We start from the raw sequence: 18,430 nt of genomic DNA, 5'->3' as shown, positions 1-18,430 counted from the left end.
GATATAAGATAATCAGCTCAGGCATAGACTTTGAGCTGGAAAAAGGCCAAGGGAGAGTAGAGAGTCAAGATGGTGGCTCTACTTCTTACTGTCTACTACGGGAAACAAACTCATCCGGCCCAGGTACCCCTGGGATTTGCCACATCATCAGAGGTGTCGGTGAAGCGATGAACTACACTTTGGTCATGGAAGCACTGGGGCAGAGGGGCAAGAGCAACTCTGAGACTGGCCACTGCTCTCCACACACATGCTGGATGACCTGTGTCAGGTTAGCAGAGGTGGCAAGTGACAGCACAGGAGGAGGAAGAGGGTGGGGTGAGTGAGATATTACAACCGCAGGCCCCCACTCTCCCCACTTCCAAGTGTATTAGAAGTAAACTTTCTCACTCTCTCCTTCTATTTCTTTTTCACATAATTATTCATTCATTCACTCAATCATATTTATTGAGCGCTTACTGTGTGCAGAGCACCGTACTAAGTGCTTGGGAAGTACAAGTTGGCAACATATAGTTGGGTCCCTACCCAACAGTGGAAAGTACAAGCTGGCAAAGTAATAATAATTATGGTATCTGTTAAATGCCTACTATTGTGCCAAGCACTGTGGCAGTTAGAAGATAATAGGGTCGGACAGTCTCTGTCCTTGTCCTATGTGGGGCTCACAATGAAAGAGGGAGAGAGAACAGATATTTCAACCCGTTTTAACAGATGACGAAATCAAGGCACAGAGAAGTGAAGTGACTTGCTCCAGGCCACACAGTAATTAAGTGGCAGAGGCGGAATTAGAACCCAGGTCTGACTCCCAGAAGCGGGCTTTTTCCCTTAGAAAAAGCTTCTCTCCTACTCTCCTCCTTTCCACCTCTTCTCCCCACCTTTCCGTTGAAACTGAATGATGTGCTGCTGTACACCAACTGCGCAAAGGTTTCCTTCTGTTTGCCTCTTCTGAGTGGGCAGGTTTTAGAGAAGCAGCGGCGTGGCTCAGTGGAAAGAGCATGGGCTTTGGAGTCGGAGGTCATGGGTTCAAATCCTGGCTCCGCCAGTTGTCAGCTGCGTGACTTTGGGCAAGTCACTAATATGTTTTGTCTTGTTGTCTGCCTCTCCCTCCTAGACTGTGAGCCCACTGTTGGGTAGGGACTGTCTCTATACGTTGCCAACTTGGACTTCCCAAGCGCTTAGTACACTGCTCTGCACACAGTAAGCACTCAATAAATACGATTGAATGAATGAGTGAATAATTATAGTATTTGTTAAGTGCTTACCATGTGCCAAGCACCATTCTAAGCACTGGGGTAGATACAAGGTAATCAGGTTGTCCCACTTAGGGCTAACAGTCCTAAGTATAAAGTATGCATGGTTACCTGTATACATGTATATACCTGTATATATGTATATATGTTTGTACGTATTTATCACTCTATTTTATTTGCACATATTTATTCAATTTATTTTATTTTGTTTATATGTTTTGTCTTGTTGTCTGTCTCCTCGCTCTGCCTGCGAGCCCACTGTTGGGTAGGGACCGTCTCTATGTGTTGCCGACTTGTACTTCCCCAGCGCTTAGTACAGTGCTCTGCACACAGTAAGCGCTCAAGAAATACGATTGATTGATTGATTCTCCGGGCCTCAGTTACCTCATCTGTAACATGGGGATTAAGATTGTGAGCCCCATGTGGGACAACCTGATAGCCTTGTATCACTCCAGAGCTTAGAACAGTGCTTTGCACATAGTAAGGGCTTCATAAATGCCATCGTTATTATTATTATTATTATTATTATTATTATTATTATTATTATTATTATTATTCTTATTATTTCCAGATTCCGTTGCCAGGCTGAAGCATGAATAGAGGGCGCTGTAGAGCAAATGAGGGGGCCACTTTGGAAAGGAAGTACAGGCCGCTCCGGGACCTTCCATGTAGGTTACAGTTTGGGCCTACATGAGTGATGTTGGTGAGAACAGGGAATTCAGAGGGGAGATTTAGAGGTGACATTTTGGGTGGGGAACAGCAGGGTATGAGTTTAGAATCTGAGGGAGGCTTATAGATAGGCAGGAGGAATAACGACTCAGGAAAACCTTGGCTTAGGAGAGGGCAAAGGTCTGAGAAACCGTTGGTGTTTTGGATGAGGAGAGGGTGAGGATCTGAGGAGGTATCGACATCTTGGAGGAGAAGAGGCAAAGGTCTGAGGAGATACTGGGAAGCAGTATGGCCCCGGGAGTCAGAGGACCCGGGTCCTAATCCTGGCTCCGCCACTTGTCCGCTGTGGAAACTTCACTTCACTCCTCCGTACCTCAGTTACCTCATCTGTGAAATGAGGATTAAGACTTTGGTCCCCATGTGGGACATGGACTGTGTCCAACCTGCTAAGGTCGTATCAATCAATCAATCAATCAATCGATCGTATTTATTGAGCGCTTACTGTGTGCAGAGCACTGTACTAAGCGCTTGGGAAGTACAAGTTGGCAACAGCGGTTAGTACAGTGCCTGGCACCTAGAAAGCACTTAACAAATATGGTTAAAAATGGAACAGGGGACGGGGGCATTCTAGGGTTGTGGGGAGCGGGGAGGCTAGGTGTTCTAGAAAGCAGGGGATCCTGAATGGCTAGAAGTTCGTGGGGAATAATGAGCAGGGGGAGAAGCAGGAAGAGGGAAGGAGGCTTGAAAATAAGAGCAGAAACTAGAGGTATGGGAAGCTGAGGGATAATAATGATGAACCCAATTCTGCCCTCCTTAAGGTGAGAACGGCCACGCTTGGTCTGCAGAAAGGCCCTTGGGTAAGTATGTGAGAGAGCCAGTTCTCCTGAGTAGGCCTCAGGGCGACTGTGGGGACTGAGTGGGTGGGACTTTTAGACTGTGAGCCCACTGTTGGGTAGGGACTGTCTCTATATGTCGCCAACTTGTACTTCCCAAGCGCTTAGTACAGTGCTCTGCACACAGTAAGCGCTCAATAAATACGATTGATTGATTGATTGATTGACTTTTGGGGCCTGCTGGCTGTGGGGAGAGATGCACTGCCCAACTGAGATTCTGCTGCCCGGCTACCCCGGGTCAGCCTCTCAACGGAGTTTAAGGAGTTGGGCTAGAGACAGCTGGGTCCTCAACATCACCACAGTGGTGCTTCTCTGCTTGGAACAGACCCTTATCTGCTTCAAATGGATATTGAGGAAAAGTTGCTCCTTGTCCTGCAGAGGGTAGGGTGTGCCGCTGAGCCCCTGGTGCCTAGTTAGGAGAGGCCAGCAGAACCAAGTAGCTTTAATTGTCACAGAAAGCAAGGTCCACAAGGTTCTGAGGCACAAAAATGGACTGCAACTAATGCTTGTCTTGGACTTTTTTTACTCTAGTGCCTTTTCCTCTTGGAACTCAGGGTGCTTTGGCAAAGATTCTGTTGCCGAATTGTACTTTCCAAGTGCTTAGTATAGTGCTCTGCACAGAGTAAGCCCTCAATAAATACGATTGGATGAATGAATGAAGATTATGTTTCCTTGCAGACACTATTGCAGTTTTTTGGACATCTCCCTGTAGTAGGGACAGCCTGTTATCATTTTAGAGATCGGGAGTGGTGATTATCCTTGGGTTGCTTTGAAGGGGTGTGTGGTTACTGGGGGGCTTCAATTACAATCCCCAAGAGGAGGATGTGGATTTTGTCAATCATTTGAGTGGTTAAGTGGCTATTTCTTTCCTTTGTTCTCCTTTACCTGAACAAGTTGGGCTGCTTAGCAGAGAAAGAGGCACAGCAGAGAGAGCCGTGGGGGAGTTAGACCGTGAATACAGCTATGCAATGGTGGGGAAGATGTCTCTTCTGTCTAGAAAGCCTGGCTAAACGCTGATCTGGCTACTGTGGGATCTTGGGAAATGCTAAATAACAAGAAAATCAGGAAAAGTCTCCAGCCCTACCTGTTCTTCACATCTCAGCTCATTCCTCACAGGCGTAGAAGACAATGGATGAGAAACTGAAGGATCTTGGTCTTCCAGAGTCACTCACCAACTGTAAGACTACCTGGCTTTCCAGTGGGACTTTATTGGGGAGCCAGGCTCAGATGCCCCCTCATTGTGTCTATGTTTGATCACAGACTAGGTCCAAATGGAGATCCACCAGATCTAGAGAAGCAGCGTGGCTCAGTGGAAAGAGCATGGGCTTTGGAGTCAGTGGTCATGGGTTCAAATCCCTGCTCCACCAATTGTCAGCTGTGTGACTTTGGGCAAGTCACTTAACTTCTCTGTGCCTCAGTTACTTCATCTGTAAAATGGAGATTAAGACTGTGAGCCCCCCGTGGGACAACTTGATCACTTTATAACCTCCCCAGTGCTTAGAACTGTGCTTTGCACATAGTAAGTGCTTAATAAATGCTATCATTATTATTATTATTATTATCTAGAGTGTGGAGCTGTGGGGGGAGGCCCTGAGAGAGGGAAGTGAAGGAACTGCATCCCCCTACTCATAGGATTGACAGGGAAAGGGAACCAGGCTGGTTTTAGGACCGACTCCTGGGGTGGGTTTGTGTCTCCCTACCCAGGGCACTGTAATCCAGATATGTCAAAATCAATTTTGCTATGAACAGTTTTTCCTACTCTTACTATAAGGGGTTCTGTTTCTTGACAAATAAGCATCAAGAATTGGCATGGCCTAGTGGAAAGAGAATGGGAATCAGGAAGCCTGAATTCTAATCCCGGCTCTGCCATTTGCCTGCTATATTACCTTGGACAAGTCACTTAACAGCTCTTTGCCTCAGTTTCCTCATCTGTAAAATGGGGATTAAATACCTGTTCTCCTTCCCACTTACACTATGAGCTCCATGGGAACAGGGACTACATCTGATCTGATTGTATATTCCTACTCCAGAGCTTACTACAGTGCACAGCACATAATATGCGCCTAACAAATACAAATGTCATTATTATTATCTTAATAAACTGGTCATATTTATTGAGCACTTACTGTGCAGGTCACTGTTCTAAATACTTGAGAGAGTACAACACAACAATATAAAAGTCACATTCCCCGTCCACAACAAGTTTATGGTCTTTAGCTTGGTATATTTTTCTTGGAAATCAAAATTTGTTCTGAGCTGAGTGAAAGCCTGTAAACACTATAAAGTTTGAGGGCAAGGATTGTAAAAATAATAATAATAATTTAATAAAATAGTAATAATAATGATCATGGCTTTAGGTAAGTGCCTATTATGTGCCAAGCACTGTGCTAAGTGCTGGAGCAGATACCATACAATCAGATCTGGCACATTCCCATTCCCACAAACTAAGAGGGGAGCAGGGGAAGGAAAAGGTATTCAATAGTCATTTTATAGATGAGGAGCTTGAGGCACAGAACAGTTAAATTAATTGCCCAGGATTACGCAGCTGGTACACGGCCGAGACGCAGCCTCCGAAGTACTTAGTACAGCCTTCACAGAGTAAGCGTTCAATAATTACTATTGATTGATCGACTGATTTAGATATAACTGCAAGGCAAGCATGAGAGCATGCTGCTAACACTGGCAACCTCCCTCAGCAAATACTGAATAGAAAGTTCGCCCTGTCTACAATTTTGTCTAATGCTGATCCTAATTGGCTAATATGCTTCCTCTGATCATAAAGGGTTTGCCATTCAAGGCGGGTGCCCCCTGGACCACTAGTTTTCTTTTTAACATGGCATGACTATGTTATGATAGGTCACAGAGCACTGGGCTGCGAGGCTGACCCAATTCTGTCTTTTCTAATAGCTTATGTGATCTTGGGTAAGAAAAGTCCCTTTTCTGTAAAAAGGACAAAATATAAAGATAACTATTGATCAAGAACCTCATACCTCACAGGACTCATGTCTGGAAGTAATTCTGAGCTCCCTGGAGGAAAGTGCAGGAAACTTTATTATTTCAGGTGATTTCCAGCAAGTCACCAACCTCCTGAACATAATGGATGAAGATGATCAGGAAAAATTCAGCTCAAACAGTCGAGCAGACCAAGAACCTAAGATGCGGAAGACGCTGGCTAGCATGATCATCGTTCAGAAAGCCAATGCCAATCCGACCGCTGTGATGGCCGCCCTCATCCACAGCCTCCAGCTGGAGGAGGTAAGTCAGCTTTGGCAATAGGGTGGGCGTTCTTCTATTTTTCACCTGATCTGTCCCCTGCCAGTATTTTTGTTCTGGTATTTTTTATTTTAAAAGCCAGCCTCCCTCCCTGCCACAGAGCCCCAGACTCGGAAGTGACTCCTGTAGTGATAGGAACCTGGGAGGGGAAGACAATGGCTCTGGATAAAGAGATCAGGGAATGTCCCCAGAGAAATTCTCCAGGTGTTGATGGGTTTCCTCAAAATATTCCGTATGACATTGTTATGTTGCAGGCCTGGCATAATGCAAATAACGTCTTGTCCATCTATGTGTCTGGTATCTGTAAGCTCTGTCAATGGCCTCTCCCATTTGGGGAGCCTGTTTCCTTTAGATAGTCTCTGACTGATCTCTCACTGGGTCGTAATGATGTAGACCATCATCAACCTCCATCTCAAGTGGTCCAAGTAATATGGTGTATGAGTCTGGGAGTTTTCTTGAAAGCTACCCGAATGGGATTTCTTCTCATGGCTTTGTAGTGCGTTGGGGGGGAGGAGGGGGTTTGTGTGTGTATGTGTGTGTGTGTGTGTGTGTGATTGTAGGGGTATAGTCATGTAAGCAGTAAGCATGGGAGATTGGGGAATGACCCAGTTACCTGGAAGTTTAGCCAAACCCACTGAAGGTCTTCTAATGTGTGTTGGAACTGTCAGAATGTCGTCATTGAGGAATTCCGTCCTCCTTTCCTGTTTCCTTCCCAGATTTCCCTCAGAAAGAAGGAAAGCATATACATCATACTCCAGGACATCATTCAGCAAGAAGGGGAGCTGGATGATGAGACTGTGCAGGCGCTGGTAGTTTTAGCTTCCAAAGAAATGAGGACGACCCAAGCGGTAAGTCAATTCTTGGCTTCTTCAGTTAAGCCTCCTCCTCTAAGGGGAGGGTTATTCTATACAACCACCATTCCTATGAGCCTTTTCCCCAGTGACTACCCATGCCTTTGGCACACATCCCCACACAGTCAGTTAGTCAATTGTATTTATTGAGTGCTTACAGTATGCGGAGCACTGTACAAAGTGTTTGGGAGAGTATAATATAAAAATAAATAGGCCCATTCCCTGCCCACAACGAGCTTACAGCATACTGCACAATCTTCTACTGATCATTAAAGCAGCTCCAGAAGTCCCACCTCCTCCATGAAGCCTTCCCTGAGAAATTGGAAGGGCTGAGTAATAACAAAGAAGCAGCCTGGCTTAGTGGAAAGAGCACAGGCTTGGAAGTCACAGATTCTAAACCAGACTGGCCACTTACCTGCTTTGTGAACTCGGGCTTCTCTGCCTCTATTTCCTCAGCTGCAAAATAGGGATTAAATTCCTTTTCTCCCTCAAATTTAGCCTGTGAGCAAGTCACTTAACCCTTGTGCCTCAGTACTTCATCTGTAAAATGGCAATTAAGATTTTGAGCCCTCTGTGGGACAGGGATGGTGTTGGACCCAGTTATCTTGTATCTGCCACGACATTAAGTACTGAGCTTGGCATATAATAAATTCTTAATAATTATCATTATTATTATTATTACCACCCCATTTATGACTTCCAGTTTGTTTCCCTGCCCATTCTCCACCCACTGAATCCACTTACTCTTTGGCTTGCACATAATAATAATTGTGGTATTTGTTAAGTGCGTATTATTTGTCAGACAAGGTATTAAGTGCTGGGGTAGATACAAGCAAATTGGGTTGGACCCAGGCCCTGTCCCACGTGGGGCTCACAGTCTTAATCTCCATTTTACAGAGGAGGTAACTGAGGACCAGAGAAGTTAAGTGACTTGCCCAAGTTCACACAGCAAAGAAGTGGCAAAGCTGGGATTAGAACCCAGATCCTTCTGACTCCCAGTCCCAGGCTGTATCTATTAGGCCAAGATGCTTCTCAAAAATAGAGTCATTCCATACAGTTCTACTTTTTGCATTTGTTCAATTTTGATTAATTTTTTGTGGATTCCTTCATCTATCTTCCCGCACCAGTCTTGTATACTTTGTATTTTGAACCTACTGGGCATGCATTGATTATTAATTAACTTTATACAGTACCAATATTTGTGATGTGCAGGTAACATACTAGGTTCTTCCTAGATGGTTTGTCTAGTGCCAGCTCCTAGTGCATGTCCTTAAGAAGTCCAGGCTGGCAGGCAGGCAGGGAGCTGAGACACATGGGGCAGCCATGTCCATTAACATGGGACCCTAGATTGATGCCCTGAAGAAATTGCAGTCGGTGAAAAGCAGATGATGCAAATGTCAATTACTCTCTTTGGGTTTCTGGGGTTCTGCACTTCTAGACCCAGTCAATCAATCAATCATTGGTATTTATTGAATTCTTTCTGTATGTGGAACACTGTACTAAGTGCTTGGGAGAGTACAATAGAGTACTCTTCCCTCAAAGAGCTTATAACTCGGCAGCATAGTGATGTGGGCACAGAGAGAAAGTCTGGTGGAAAGTTCGTGGATTGGCTTCTGCAGGCTGATAGAGTATTATGCACATCTCTAGGAAGCTGAACTGGCCTGTACCGCTCGAGTAAGTCAGAGAGACAGAAGAATCTCTCTAAGGTGAGGCCAGGGATCCTTTATTCCTTGAGAAGGAGAATGGATTTTGGGCTTGAGGAAGAGAAGTAAGCTTTCTGGTACAGGGGGAGGGAGAAGAGAAGCAAAAGTAGGCAAGAGCCATATGATGAAAGTTGTAGAGGGCTGCTCTCCTTGAGAGTCTTACTTTGGGGGTCTTCCCACATTGCAGCATGGCCTAGTGGAAAGAGCCAGGTCCTGGGGATTCTGGCTCTGTCACCTGCCTGCTGTGTGATATCGCGCAAGTCACCTAGCTTCTCGGGGCCTCAGTTTTCTCACCTGTGAAATGGAGCTTCAGTGCATGTTCTCCCTCCTACTTAGACTGTAGTAGAGGCCCTATGTGGAACAGAGACTGCGTCTAACCTGATGCTTGTCTCTACCCCAGCACTTAGTACAAAGATGGGCATATAATAAACTCTTAGTAAATACCATTATTATTATTATTATTATTATTATTCCATTTTTCAGATTGAGGCCTACGAATTGGCCGAGAGTGCCAGTGCCACGCTGGTGGCTCTCTCCCGCAACCACTTTAGCATTGTCATGTATGAACTGCAGCATCACCTCAAACCTCTCGTTCTGGCAGATGAATTCATCCTCAGCACCTTAGCCAACCTAGCTAATGCTAACGGTAAGGGGAAAACCCTCATCCACCCTTGCCCATCTCTGCCTTTGGTTGGTGATTGAAGGAAAGGTCCACAGGTGTGTTCTTCACCTGCATGGGATCCTCAGCTCTATTTTATACTACAGTCCCCTCCTCCTTTCCTTTCTTAATTCTCCTCCCTTTTCTGCAGTGTTTGAGTTTATGCCATACATGGGTATCACTCTAGCCACTATCCTCTCCACGTTAAGACTAGCTGATGGGTCAAAAATACGGCAGGTGTTATGCAGTGGTAAGTGCAAATTTTGAGTTCTAAATCTTTCTTTGTATTTCATTGGTTTGAAAGGGGAAAAAATGGTGGGGAGATGAGCAAAGAAAAGGTGTTTCCTCTTCTAGTTCTTTGAAGTTTATTTTGAGATTGGTTAGCACACCCGTTAATTGCAAAATCTCTTTGGGGGCAAAGTTACTCAGGTCTTTGAGAGTAAAAGTTCTTTGAAAATATTACTGGAAGGAAAGGAAAAATATAATACATGGAAATTCCACCAAGAAAAAAAAAATAGAGTGGTTACAGCTTTAGAAGGAGGGCAAAATTTGGGTGTAACTATCATTGTCGTGTGGTTTGTTTATCTTTGAAAATCCTAAACCCTCCATTTTTCATTTCCGTGAAGCAATGGAGGCCTTTTGTGAAGCAATCCAATTCTACCTGAAACACTGGGAGGACAGTATATACCCCGTCTTGACCGATGAACACTTCATGAATAAAGTTCTGCCAATGTACCGCCATTTCATCACAGATTGGCTGCGAAGTGAAGATGCAGAGGTGAGAAATATCAGTTGTCAAGTCCAGCTGTGCCCTTCTGAAAAAGGTGACATTGTTTAAGTCCGGGAGAAGGGAGAGAGGAATTCTATCCACCAGTCAATGGTATTTATTTAGCACTTACTGTGTGCAGGACACTGTACTAAGCACTTGGGAAAGTACAGTACAATAGAGTTGGTAGGCACATCCCAGGCCCTAAGGAGCTTAAAGTCTGTAGAAGGTTTTGTGGACATGAGAAGGGAGAGGGGAATTTTACCTAGAAAGCCTTTGGCAGGTCTTTCAGGATGCAGTGGGACATAGTCTAAAATTCATGATGCCCCATTCTCCACTGCCTCCTAAGCTGCTGGAGGCTTCTGCTGAGGAGTGCTATTATTTTGCTTCATTGTCACCTTCTTCTCTTTAATCAGAACAGTGATGCTTTTAATGAGGCCCTGCCAAGAGTTGTGGTTCAAATGGCAGATTCACTATTGGTGTTTAGGTATTCTCCCCTTGGCCCCCATCCCTGGATAGGTCCACTCTGAGATTGAGCATGGCTGAAGCAATACCCAGGGAGCTTGTTGGGCTGGGTAACTCAACTTGCTGCTGCATCCTTCTCCTTTAGGCTGTAAGCTCATTGTGTGCAAGGAATGTGTCTGTTTATTGTTGTATTGTACTCTCCCAAGTGCTTAAAACAGTGCTCTGCACACAGTAAGAGCTCAATAAATACGATCGAATGAAAGACTGGATGACTACGCTCTCCTTGGGTAGCACTGTGCAGGATTGCCTGTCTGTAGATTTGGTGGCAGAATTCTACCATCAAATAAGAATTCTACCCCTATGAACTCAGTTTGTAGTAATCCCCGTGGTGTGATACAATTAATGTATCGAATTTGGGGGTATTCTACTTGATGCATTACTATTTCCTATTTATACTACAATATTTGTTTTCAAAGCTGCCAGCAGTGATTTTACTTCCAGTTGACCTTTGAGCTAAGTTTCTTTTGGAGCCCCCCATTTTTCAAGAGACGTAAACTGAACCCAGCAATTTCTCTGGAGTGTGAGGATGGACCATATAGTAAATTCTCCTGTAGTGCAGGAATAATGTTCCCGAGGGACCACCCAATACATAAGAGTCGGGTTCTTATCCTCAAACCTTGACTTTTGTCCTGCCTGTGCTCAATACAGTGCCTTCCAACACAGCACTTCTTTGCGCCAATCCATCAATCGTGTTGAATTCAGACAGATGTGTACTGTGGGAAGTACGCTTCCCAATTCCTCAATAACATTAATAATAATGTTGGTATTTGTTAAGTGCTTACTATGTGCCAAGCACTGTTCTAAGCACTGGGGGGATATAAGGTAATCAAGGTTGTCCCACGTAGGGCTCACAGTCTTAATCCCCATTTTATAATAATAATGACATTTATTCAGTGCTTACTATGTGCAAAGCACTGTTCTAAGCGCTGAGGAGGTTACAAGGTGATGAGGTTGTCCCCCGGGGGGCTCACAGTCTTCATCCCCATTTTACAGATGAGGTAACTGAGGCACAGAGAATTTAAGTGATTTGCCCAAGGTCACACAGCTAGCAATTGGCAGAGCCAGGATTTGAACCCATGACCTCTGACTCCACCGCCCGTGCTCTTTCCATTGAGCCACACTGCTTCTCTACAGATGAGGGAACTGAGGCACAGAGAAGTTAAGTGACTTGCCCAAAGTCACACAGCTGACAAGTGGTGGAGCCGGGATTCGAACCCATGACCTCTGACTCCCAAGCCCGGGCTCTTTCCACTGAGCCACGCTGCTTGTCTACAGATGAGGAACTGAGGCACAGAGAAGTTAAGTGACTTGCCCAAAGTCACACAGCTGACAAGTGGTGGAGCCGGGATTTGAACCCATGACCTTTGACTCCCAAGCTCGGGCTCTTTCCACTGAGCCACGCTGCTTCTCTATCCAAACAATCTATCATCTACATCATCATCAACATTCATTCTATCCAACATTCAATCCAAATCGCATAATGACTCTTATCAATGTTCTTAATTCTCTGTCTTGTTCACCGAGCAACACCGCTTCATGGAAAGGACACGAGTATATTAGAGCAGAGAGCTCAAGGAGACATCGAGGGAGGCTAATCGTTAGCTAGTTAGAGATGTTTCTAACCACTTCAAATCAAACATTCTCTTAGGAATTGATAGGAAATCGCCACCAGAGAAGTTTCGGAAGGATTGCAGAAAGCCACTGTCCCTGGCCTTGTAATGGCGAGTCAAGGACTAGTCTGGCTGAAGGGGAAAACTGGCATCTTGGGCAGGAAGGTAGCACATTGGTCATGAGTGGTACTGGACAGCAAGCACAACAGAAGGCTAAAACGTTTGAGGCCCTGTGTCCCTCTCTCTCTCTTGTCTAAATAGGTGAAGCTGGCAGTGATCAAGTCTCTCCGGCCCATGCTCGGCTTGCTGCTGCCCATCCCGGAGCTCCGGGAACAGGTGTATGATTACACCCCTCTGCTCCTGGCTGAATACCAAGGGAGCATTGAGGCCCTCTTCATCACCCAGGTGGGAATTCATCTAGGACAAACAAAGGTGTTAGCGGGAGATGGATCCTTCAGGGTGGGTGGGACAGTTCGATCAATAGTCAGTCAATCAATCGATCGTATTTATTGAGGGCTTCCTATGCACAGAACACTGTACTAAATGCATGGGGGAGTACGACATAATGTTAATAGATATGTTCCCTGCCCACAATGAGCTCACAGTCTAGAGGGGGAGACAGGCCTTAACATAAATGAATACCTTATGGATATGTCCATAAGTGCTGTGAGGTTGAGGGAAGAGTGACTAAAAGGTGCAAATCCAAATTCAAGGGTGATGCAGAAGGGAGTGGGAGAAGAGAAAATGAGGGCTTAATAGGGGAAGGCCTCTTAGACCAGTACCCCAACAACTTTCAGGGCAGTGACCCCAACCTTAGGGTTTCCCTGAGTCTCTGCTATTCAGCCTAACCCTGTCAAAGGTTTTTATACATTTGGCTTCTGAGCCTTCCACTCAATAAGGCGTCTCCCAGATAGACAGTTCCAGATGACTGAGGCTCAATGGGATCATAAAAAAAGGTGGAAATGCCAAAGGGCTAGAGAAGAAGGGAGTGAGAGCTGGAAGGTGTTAAAAACATCACAATCCGCAAGAAATGCAGAAGTGTGACCAGGAGAGCAGTTGATAATGGCAACTAGGGGCCGTAGAGGGTGGAAGAGACAGTTGATGCGGGCTTCAAAGGAAGATTAATGAATTTTTATTATTTCCTCTGGGAAACTATACTTCTTTAGCACTCTCACTTAATATTATTTCTGTGGGAATAATTAAGAACACTAAGATGAGAAGTACATTTGTAATCAGTTGTTCATTCATTCAATCATATTTATTGAGCGCTTACTGTGTGCAGAGCACTTACTAAGCGCTTGGGAAGTACAAGTTGACAACATATAGAGATGGTCCCTACCCAACAGCAGGCTCACAGTCTAGAAGGGGGAGACAGACAACAAAACGAAACATATTAATAAAATAAAATAAATAGAATAGTAAATATGTACAAGTAAAATAGAGTAATAAATATGTACAAACATATATACAGGTGCTGTGGGGAGGGGAAGGAAGTAAGGCGGGGGGGGGGGGATGGGGAGCGGGAGGAGGGAGAGAGGAAGAAGGGGACTCCAGAGACTCTTAGTTTTATTGCTTCCAATAAGGGTTCAAGGACTTCTTATTCATCCTGTATTTGGAAAAGGGTTTATGGTTACTCCAATGAATGAACTGGGTTTCATGCTTGGTGCTGTGTTGGTCATGGGGCGGGGGTGTCAAGTGAGTTAGTCCTGACCATCATGTCCACCTCTTTTTTAGATCCTGAGGCAAATTCTGGAGGTCTCAGTGGCCACGAAAATGCCTGTGCCCAGAATACAGCTGCACACCATATTTACTGAATTGCACATCCAGGTAAAGGAAGTTGAGCTGTGCAGTGAGTTGGAGGGTTTTCTTGATTTACTACATATACGCACATACCTATACACATGTGTATATTGTATTTACTATATAGGGTATGTGTACATTAAATAGCATAATATATAAAGTACTATATATGTATAAATAAAATATGGATGTGTGTCTGTGTGCATGTGTCTGTTTACAGCTTCCTTTGTTAACAGAGCTGATATCCAAGTTTCTTTGCTCATGGAACAGATTTTAAATATTTTTCATTCTCACTTTTGGAAAGATATATTGGATGAGGGTTTCATTCTTCCCACTGAACCGGTGGAAAACTTCTGTAAGTTTATTATCTTGTGTAACATGTCAGTAATGTCACCTCTGAGTTCAAGAATTCAAGTTTTCTGACCCCAGCCCAGTGATTTCTCTGTGAGGCTTCACTACCTCTCTGTGCCTGGCCAGAAACTTTTCTTAAATACCATAGTTGTCTGCTGCACTAATAAACTCTGGAACTACTGGGGTGAACAGAGTTCTCTGAATGTGGTGATCTCAGTATGGGTGATTTCTGATTTGCCTTGAGAAGCTGTGTGATCTAGTGGATAGATCACAAGCCTGGGAGTCAGAAGGACCTGGGTTCTAATCCTAGCTCTGCCACTTATCTGCTGTGTTACCTTGGGCAAATCACTTGTCTTCTCTGGGCCTCCAATTTCTGTAAAATGGGGACTTGACTGTGAGTCTGAAGTGGGACAAGAACCGAGTCTGACCTATTATCTTATATCTAACTTTTCACCCATATTTTACATCAGGCAAATGGCAGAGCTAAGATTAGAATCCAGAACCTCTGACTCTCAAGCCCGTTCTATTTCCACTGGGCCACACTGCCTCTCTACACATTTTAGTCCTCATCTTGTTGACTCGTTTTCCCTTGCTCCTGTTTCTTTGTATTCTAGGTGTGTTCCAAGGCTCCCACATTTCAACAGTTTAGCAGTGAGAACTTGGCTGAGGTGGTCCAGTGTTTCATTGTCCTAGGTAATCAATTAGTATTTTATTTTGTTCTATTTATTTTATTTTGTTCTATTTATTTAATTTTGTTCTATTTATTTTATTTTGTTAGTATGTTTTTTTTTGTTCTCCGTCTCGCCCTTTTAGACTGTGAGCCCACTGTTGGGTAGGGATTGTCTCTATATGTTGCCAACTTGTACTTCCCAAGCGCTTAGTACAGTGCTCTGCACACAGTAAATGCTCAATAAATACGATTGATTGATTGATTTTAGTGAGTGCTTTTTACGTGCCGAGCACTGTACTTTGTGCTTGGGAGAGTACAATACAACAGAATTAGCAGACATGCTCCCTGCCCATAACTAGCTGAAAAGGAAATGGGAAAGCATATATGAAGTTATGGAAGTGATTAATTTTGGGGGCCTGAGGCTTAGATTAAGGTCTCCTTGGATTTTATCAATTAATTCTCTAGGAACTGGGGGCTGTTAACATTCACAGTGGACTGTGTGCCCAGATTTGACCAGGAAATTTCATACCTGTTCTGTTAGCTCTTCAGCCTCGGTTTCCCTTCTATAATATGGGGGAAACTTGAAATGAAAGTCCCAAAGAAAAAATGATTATTTTGATCGAAGATCCACTGTTACTACTACTTCTACTAATGGTCATAATAATTGTGGCATTTGATAAAAGTGTTTACTATGTGCCAAGCGTTGTGCTAAGCATTGAGGTAGCTACAATTAAAGGGATTGGGTAGAAGTCCCGTTCCACATTGAATTTAGACCTGATTATCTTGTATCTACCCCAGCTCTTAGTACAATGTTTGGCACAAACTAAGTGCTTGATGAATATTATTATTTATAATAATAATAAATTCCTGTTCTCCCTCCCCATTAGATTATGCCCCACATGAGACTCACAATATAAGGAAGAGGCAGAACAGGTATTTAATCCTCATTTTACAGATGAGGAAACTGAGGCACAAAGTTAAGTGACTAGCCCAAGATCACAAGGCCGCTTAAGTGGCAGAGCCAGAGTTCAAACCCAGGTCTCCTGACTCTCAGGCTTAAAACTAGTCCATTCTGCTTTTCTGTTCAGATATGTCAGCTCCCCTCTGGCTCTGAACAGTCACTAGTTATCTGTGATGTGAGGGAGAGGTGAGGTGTCCTCAAACACCTCCCTGTGATTCATTTCCTCCCCCCACAGCACGCTCCTACCCAATGGATCTGATGAGATTCTTCCGCCACCAAATGCAAACGGGGAAGGAGGCCATTCGTGTGGGAACGCTGACCCTCCTCCGGGCAGTCATCCGGGCTGATGGTGAGTGACGGGAGATCAGGCCCCTTTCTGGCCCCGAGTTCTGCACATCAGAGATCCATATTAGAGCTCTTCTCCATTCACATTGTACTGATTAGGACTCAGACCCTTGGGTATCTCACTGCATCTCCACAACTGCCAAGTCTAACATCCAAAATTCCTATAATAAAAATAATGATAATAATAATTATGGTATTCATTAAGTGCTTACTATGTGCCAATCAGTGTACTAAGTGCTAGGGTGGATATGAGTAAATCAAGTTGGACACAGTCCCTGTCCCACATGGGGCTCACAGTCTTAATCCAACCTGTATCCACCACAGGGCTTAGTACAGTGCCTAGCACATAGTAAGCACTTAACATATGTCATCATTATTATTATTATTAATCTCCACTTTACAGATGAGGTAACTGAGGTGCAGAGGCAATGGAGTGACTTGCCCAAGGTCACAAAGCAGACAAGTGGTGGAGCTAGGATTAGAACCCAGATCCATCTGAATCCGAAGCCTGGGCTCTATCCACTAGCCCATGCTGCTTCCCTTTTAACAGGACTTTCTCCCTGCCTCTCAACCCATTCTGCCCCAACTCACACCCATCCTCCCCAACAAGTTGAGTTGGTAACACGGGTGGTGGGGTAGAGCCAGTTTTGTACCAAAACCCCCAAACAAGTGATGTTCTATATTCCTGTCTCTTTCAGTGCCCGAAATGAGTAACAGGACCTTGCACCTTGCAGTAAAAGTAATCAAAAATGGTCTCTGCGACCCACGGGCCAAGGTAAGAGGAGTCCTGGAGAGGAGGTAGTGGTTGGGACTAGATTGGGAGAATCTTTCCTCTTGACTCCTTGTCCACTTCCACAAGATTATTCCGGTCTTCTCAGGGATGTGAGGATGGGTGAGGGCCCAGAATGGGTGAGGGCCCTCCGTCTGCTGTCTGGCTGATAGCGGGTGGGCTTCCTGGGCCGGGCTGAGTGGCAGTCTTTGGTAGGCGGTCAGAGGGTCTCTTAGAATGGAAGTCCTGGTGGAGTCAGGAAAACTTTCCTCTTAGTGGTGGAGCACCTCTTTGCTATTTTAATCCTTTATACAGCCTCTCGGAGCTCATTGTTTCATTCATTCAATTGTATTTATTGATGAATTACTATGAGCGGATCACTGTACTAAGCGCTTGGGAGAGTACAAAATAACCATAAGCAGACACATTCCCTGCCCACAGCGAGCTTAGAGCCTAGAGGGGTAGGCTGACATTAATACAAATAAATAAATTACAGATATGTACATAGGTGCTGTGGGGCTGGGAAGGAGGTTGTATAAAGGGAGGAAGTCAGAGCGATGCAGAAGGGAGTGGGAGGAGAGGAAAGGAAGGCTTAGTTGGGGAAGCCGTCTTGGAGCTGCAGTGAGGTGAGAGTAGGGTGGGGAATGGGATGAAATCCTTTTAGAGGAGGGGGAGAAAAGACTCTGAAGAGCCATCCATTTCCTAGACATGTAGCTCCGTGGTCACTAATAACCATGGAATCTGTTTTGAACCACCAGGCTCGCCCCCTCAGGATTAGTCAAGAGGATTAGTCAAGGAATAACCATGAACAGGAAGGAGAGCCCCCTGTGGAATTTACCATTCCATATGGCTCAAGACTTGGTTTTTCATCTTTCCTCTAGAAAGATCCATCGGATCTCATGGTTAACTGATAGTGGAGTGCAAGAAGCCTATCCTAACCCTACTTTTCCGAAAGCGTTTTTATAATAGGTGCTGCTGCTGTCTTGCTAAGCTGAAGGAGCAGCATGCCATAGTAGATACAGCCCAGGCCTGGGAGTCAGTAGGTCATGGGTTCCAATCCTGACTCCACCACTTGTCTGTTGTGTGGCCTTGGGCAAGTCATTTCACTTCTCTGTGCTTCAGTTACCTCATCTGTAAATTGGGGATGAAGACAGTGAGCCCTATGCCGGACATAGACTGTGAGCCCACTGTTGGGTAGGGACTGTCTCTATATGTTGCCAATTTGTACTTCCCAAGCGCTTAGTACAGGCTCTGCACATAGTAAGCACTCAATAAATACGATTGATGATGATGGACAGGGACTGTGTCCATCCTAATTTGCTTGTTTCCACCCCAGCGCTTA

General features: G+C 44.8%; 1 protein-coding gene across 1 annotated transcript in view; it reads left to right on the top strand.

Annotated features, from left to right (window-relative positions):
- Positions 1 to 3,934: 3,934 nt before the first annotated feature.
- MROH2A (maestro heat like repeat family member 2A) overlaps positions 3,935 to 18,430 on the top strand; it is a 51,198-nt gene continuing 36,702 nt past the window's right edge. Inside the window, exons 1-11 of the mRNA XM_038749469.1 lie at positions 3,935 to 4,004; positions 5,868 to 6,061; positions 6,796 to 6,927; positions 9,117 to 9,279; positions 9,443 to 9,541; positions 9,918 to 10,069; positions 12,454 to 12,597; positions 13,927 to 14,019; positions 14,958 to 15,036; positions 16,210 to 16,323; positions 17,018 to 17,094. Of these exons, the coding sequence (XP_038605397.1) occupies positions 3,935 to 4,004; positions 5,868 to 6,061; positions 6,796 to 6,927; positions 9,117 to 9,279; positions 9,443 to 9,541; positions 9,918 to 10,069; positions 12,454 to 12,597; positions 13,927 to 14,019; positions 14,958 to 15,036; positions 16,210 to 16,323; positions 17,018 to 17,094 (1,317 nt within the window). The remainder of the gene's footprint in view (positions 4,005 to 5,867; positions 6,062 to 6,795; positions 6,928 to 9,116; positions 9,280 to 9,442; positions 9,542 to 9,917; positions 10,070 to 12,453; positions 12,598 to 13,926; positions 14,020 to 14,957; positions 15,037 to 16,209; positions 16,324 to 17,017; positions 17,095 to 18,430) is intronic.

Source organism: Tachyglossus aculeatus, chromosome 7 (assembly GCF_015852505.1).
Source record: "Tachyglossus aculeatus isolate mTacAcu1 chromosome 7, mTacAcu1.pri, whole genome shotgun sequence".
NCBI lineage: Eukaryota > Metazoa > Chordata > Mammalia > Monotremata > Tachyglossidae > Tachyglossus > Tachyglossus aculeatus.
Note: the sequence above shows the minus strand (reverse complement) of the source record. Positions and strands in the feature narration are given on the sequence as shown.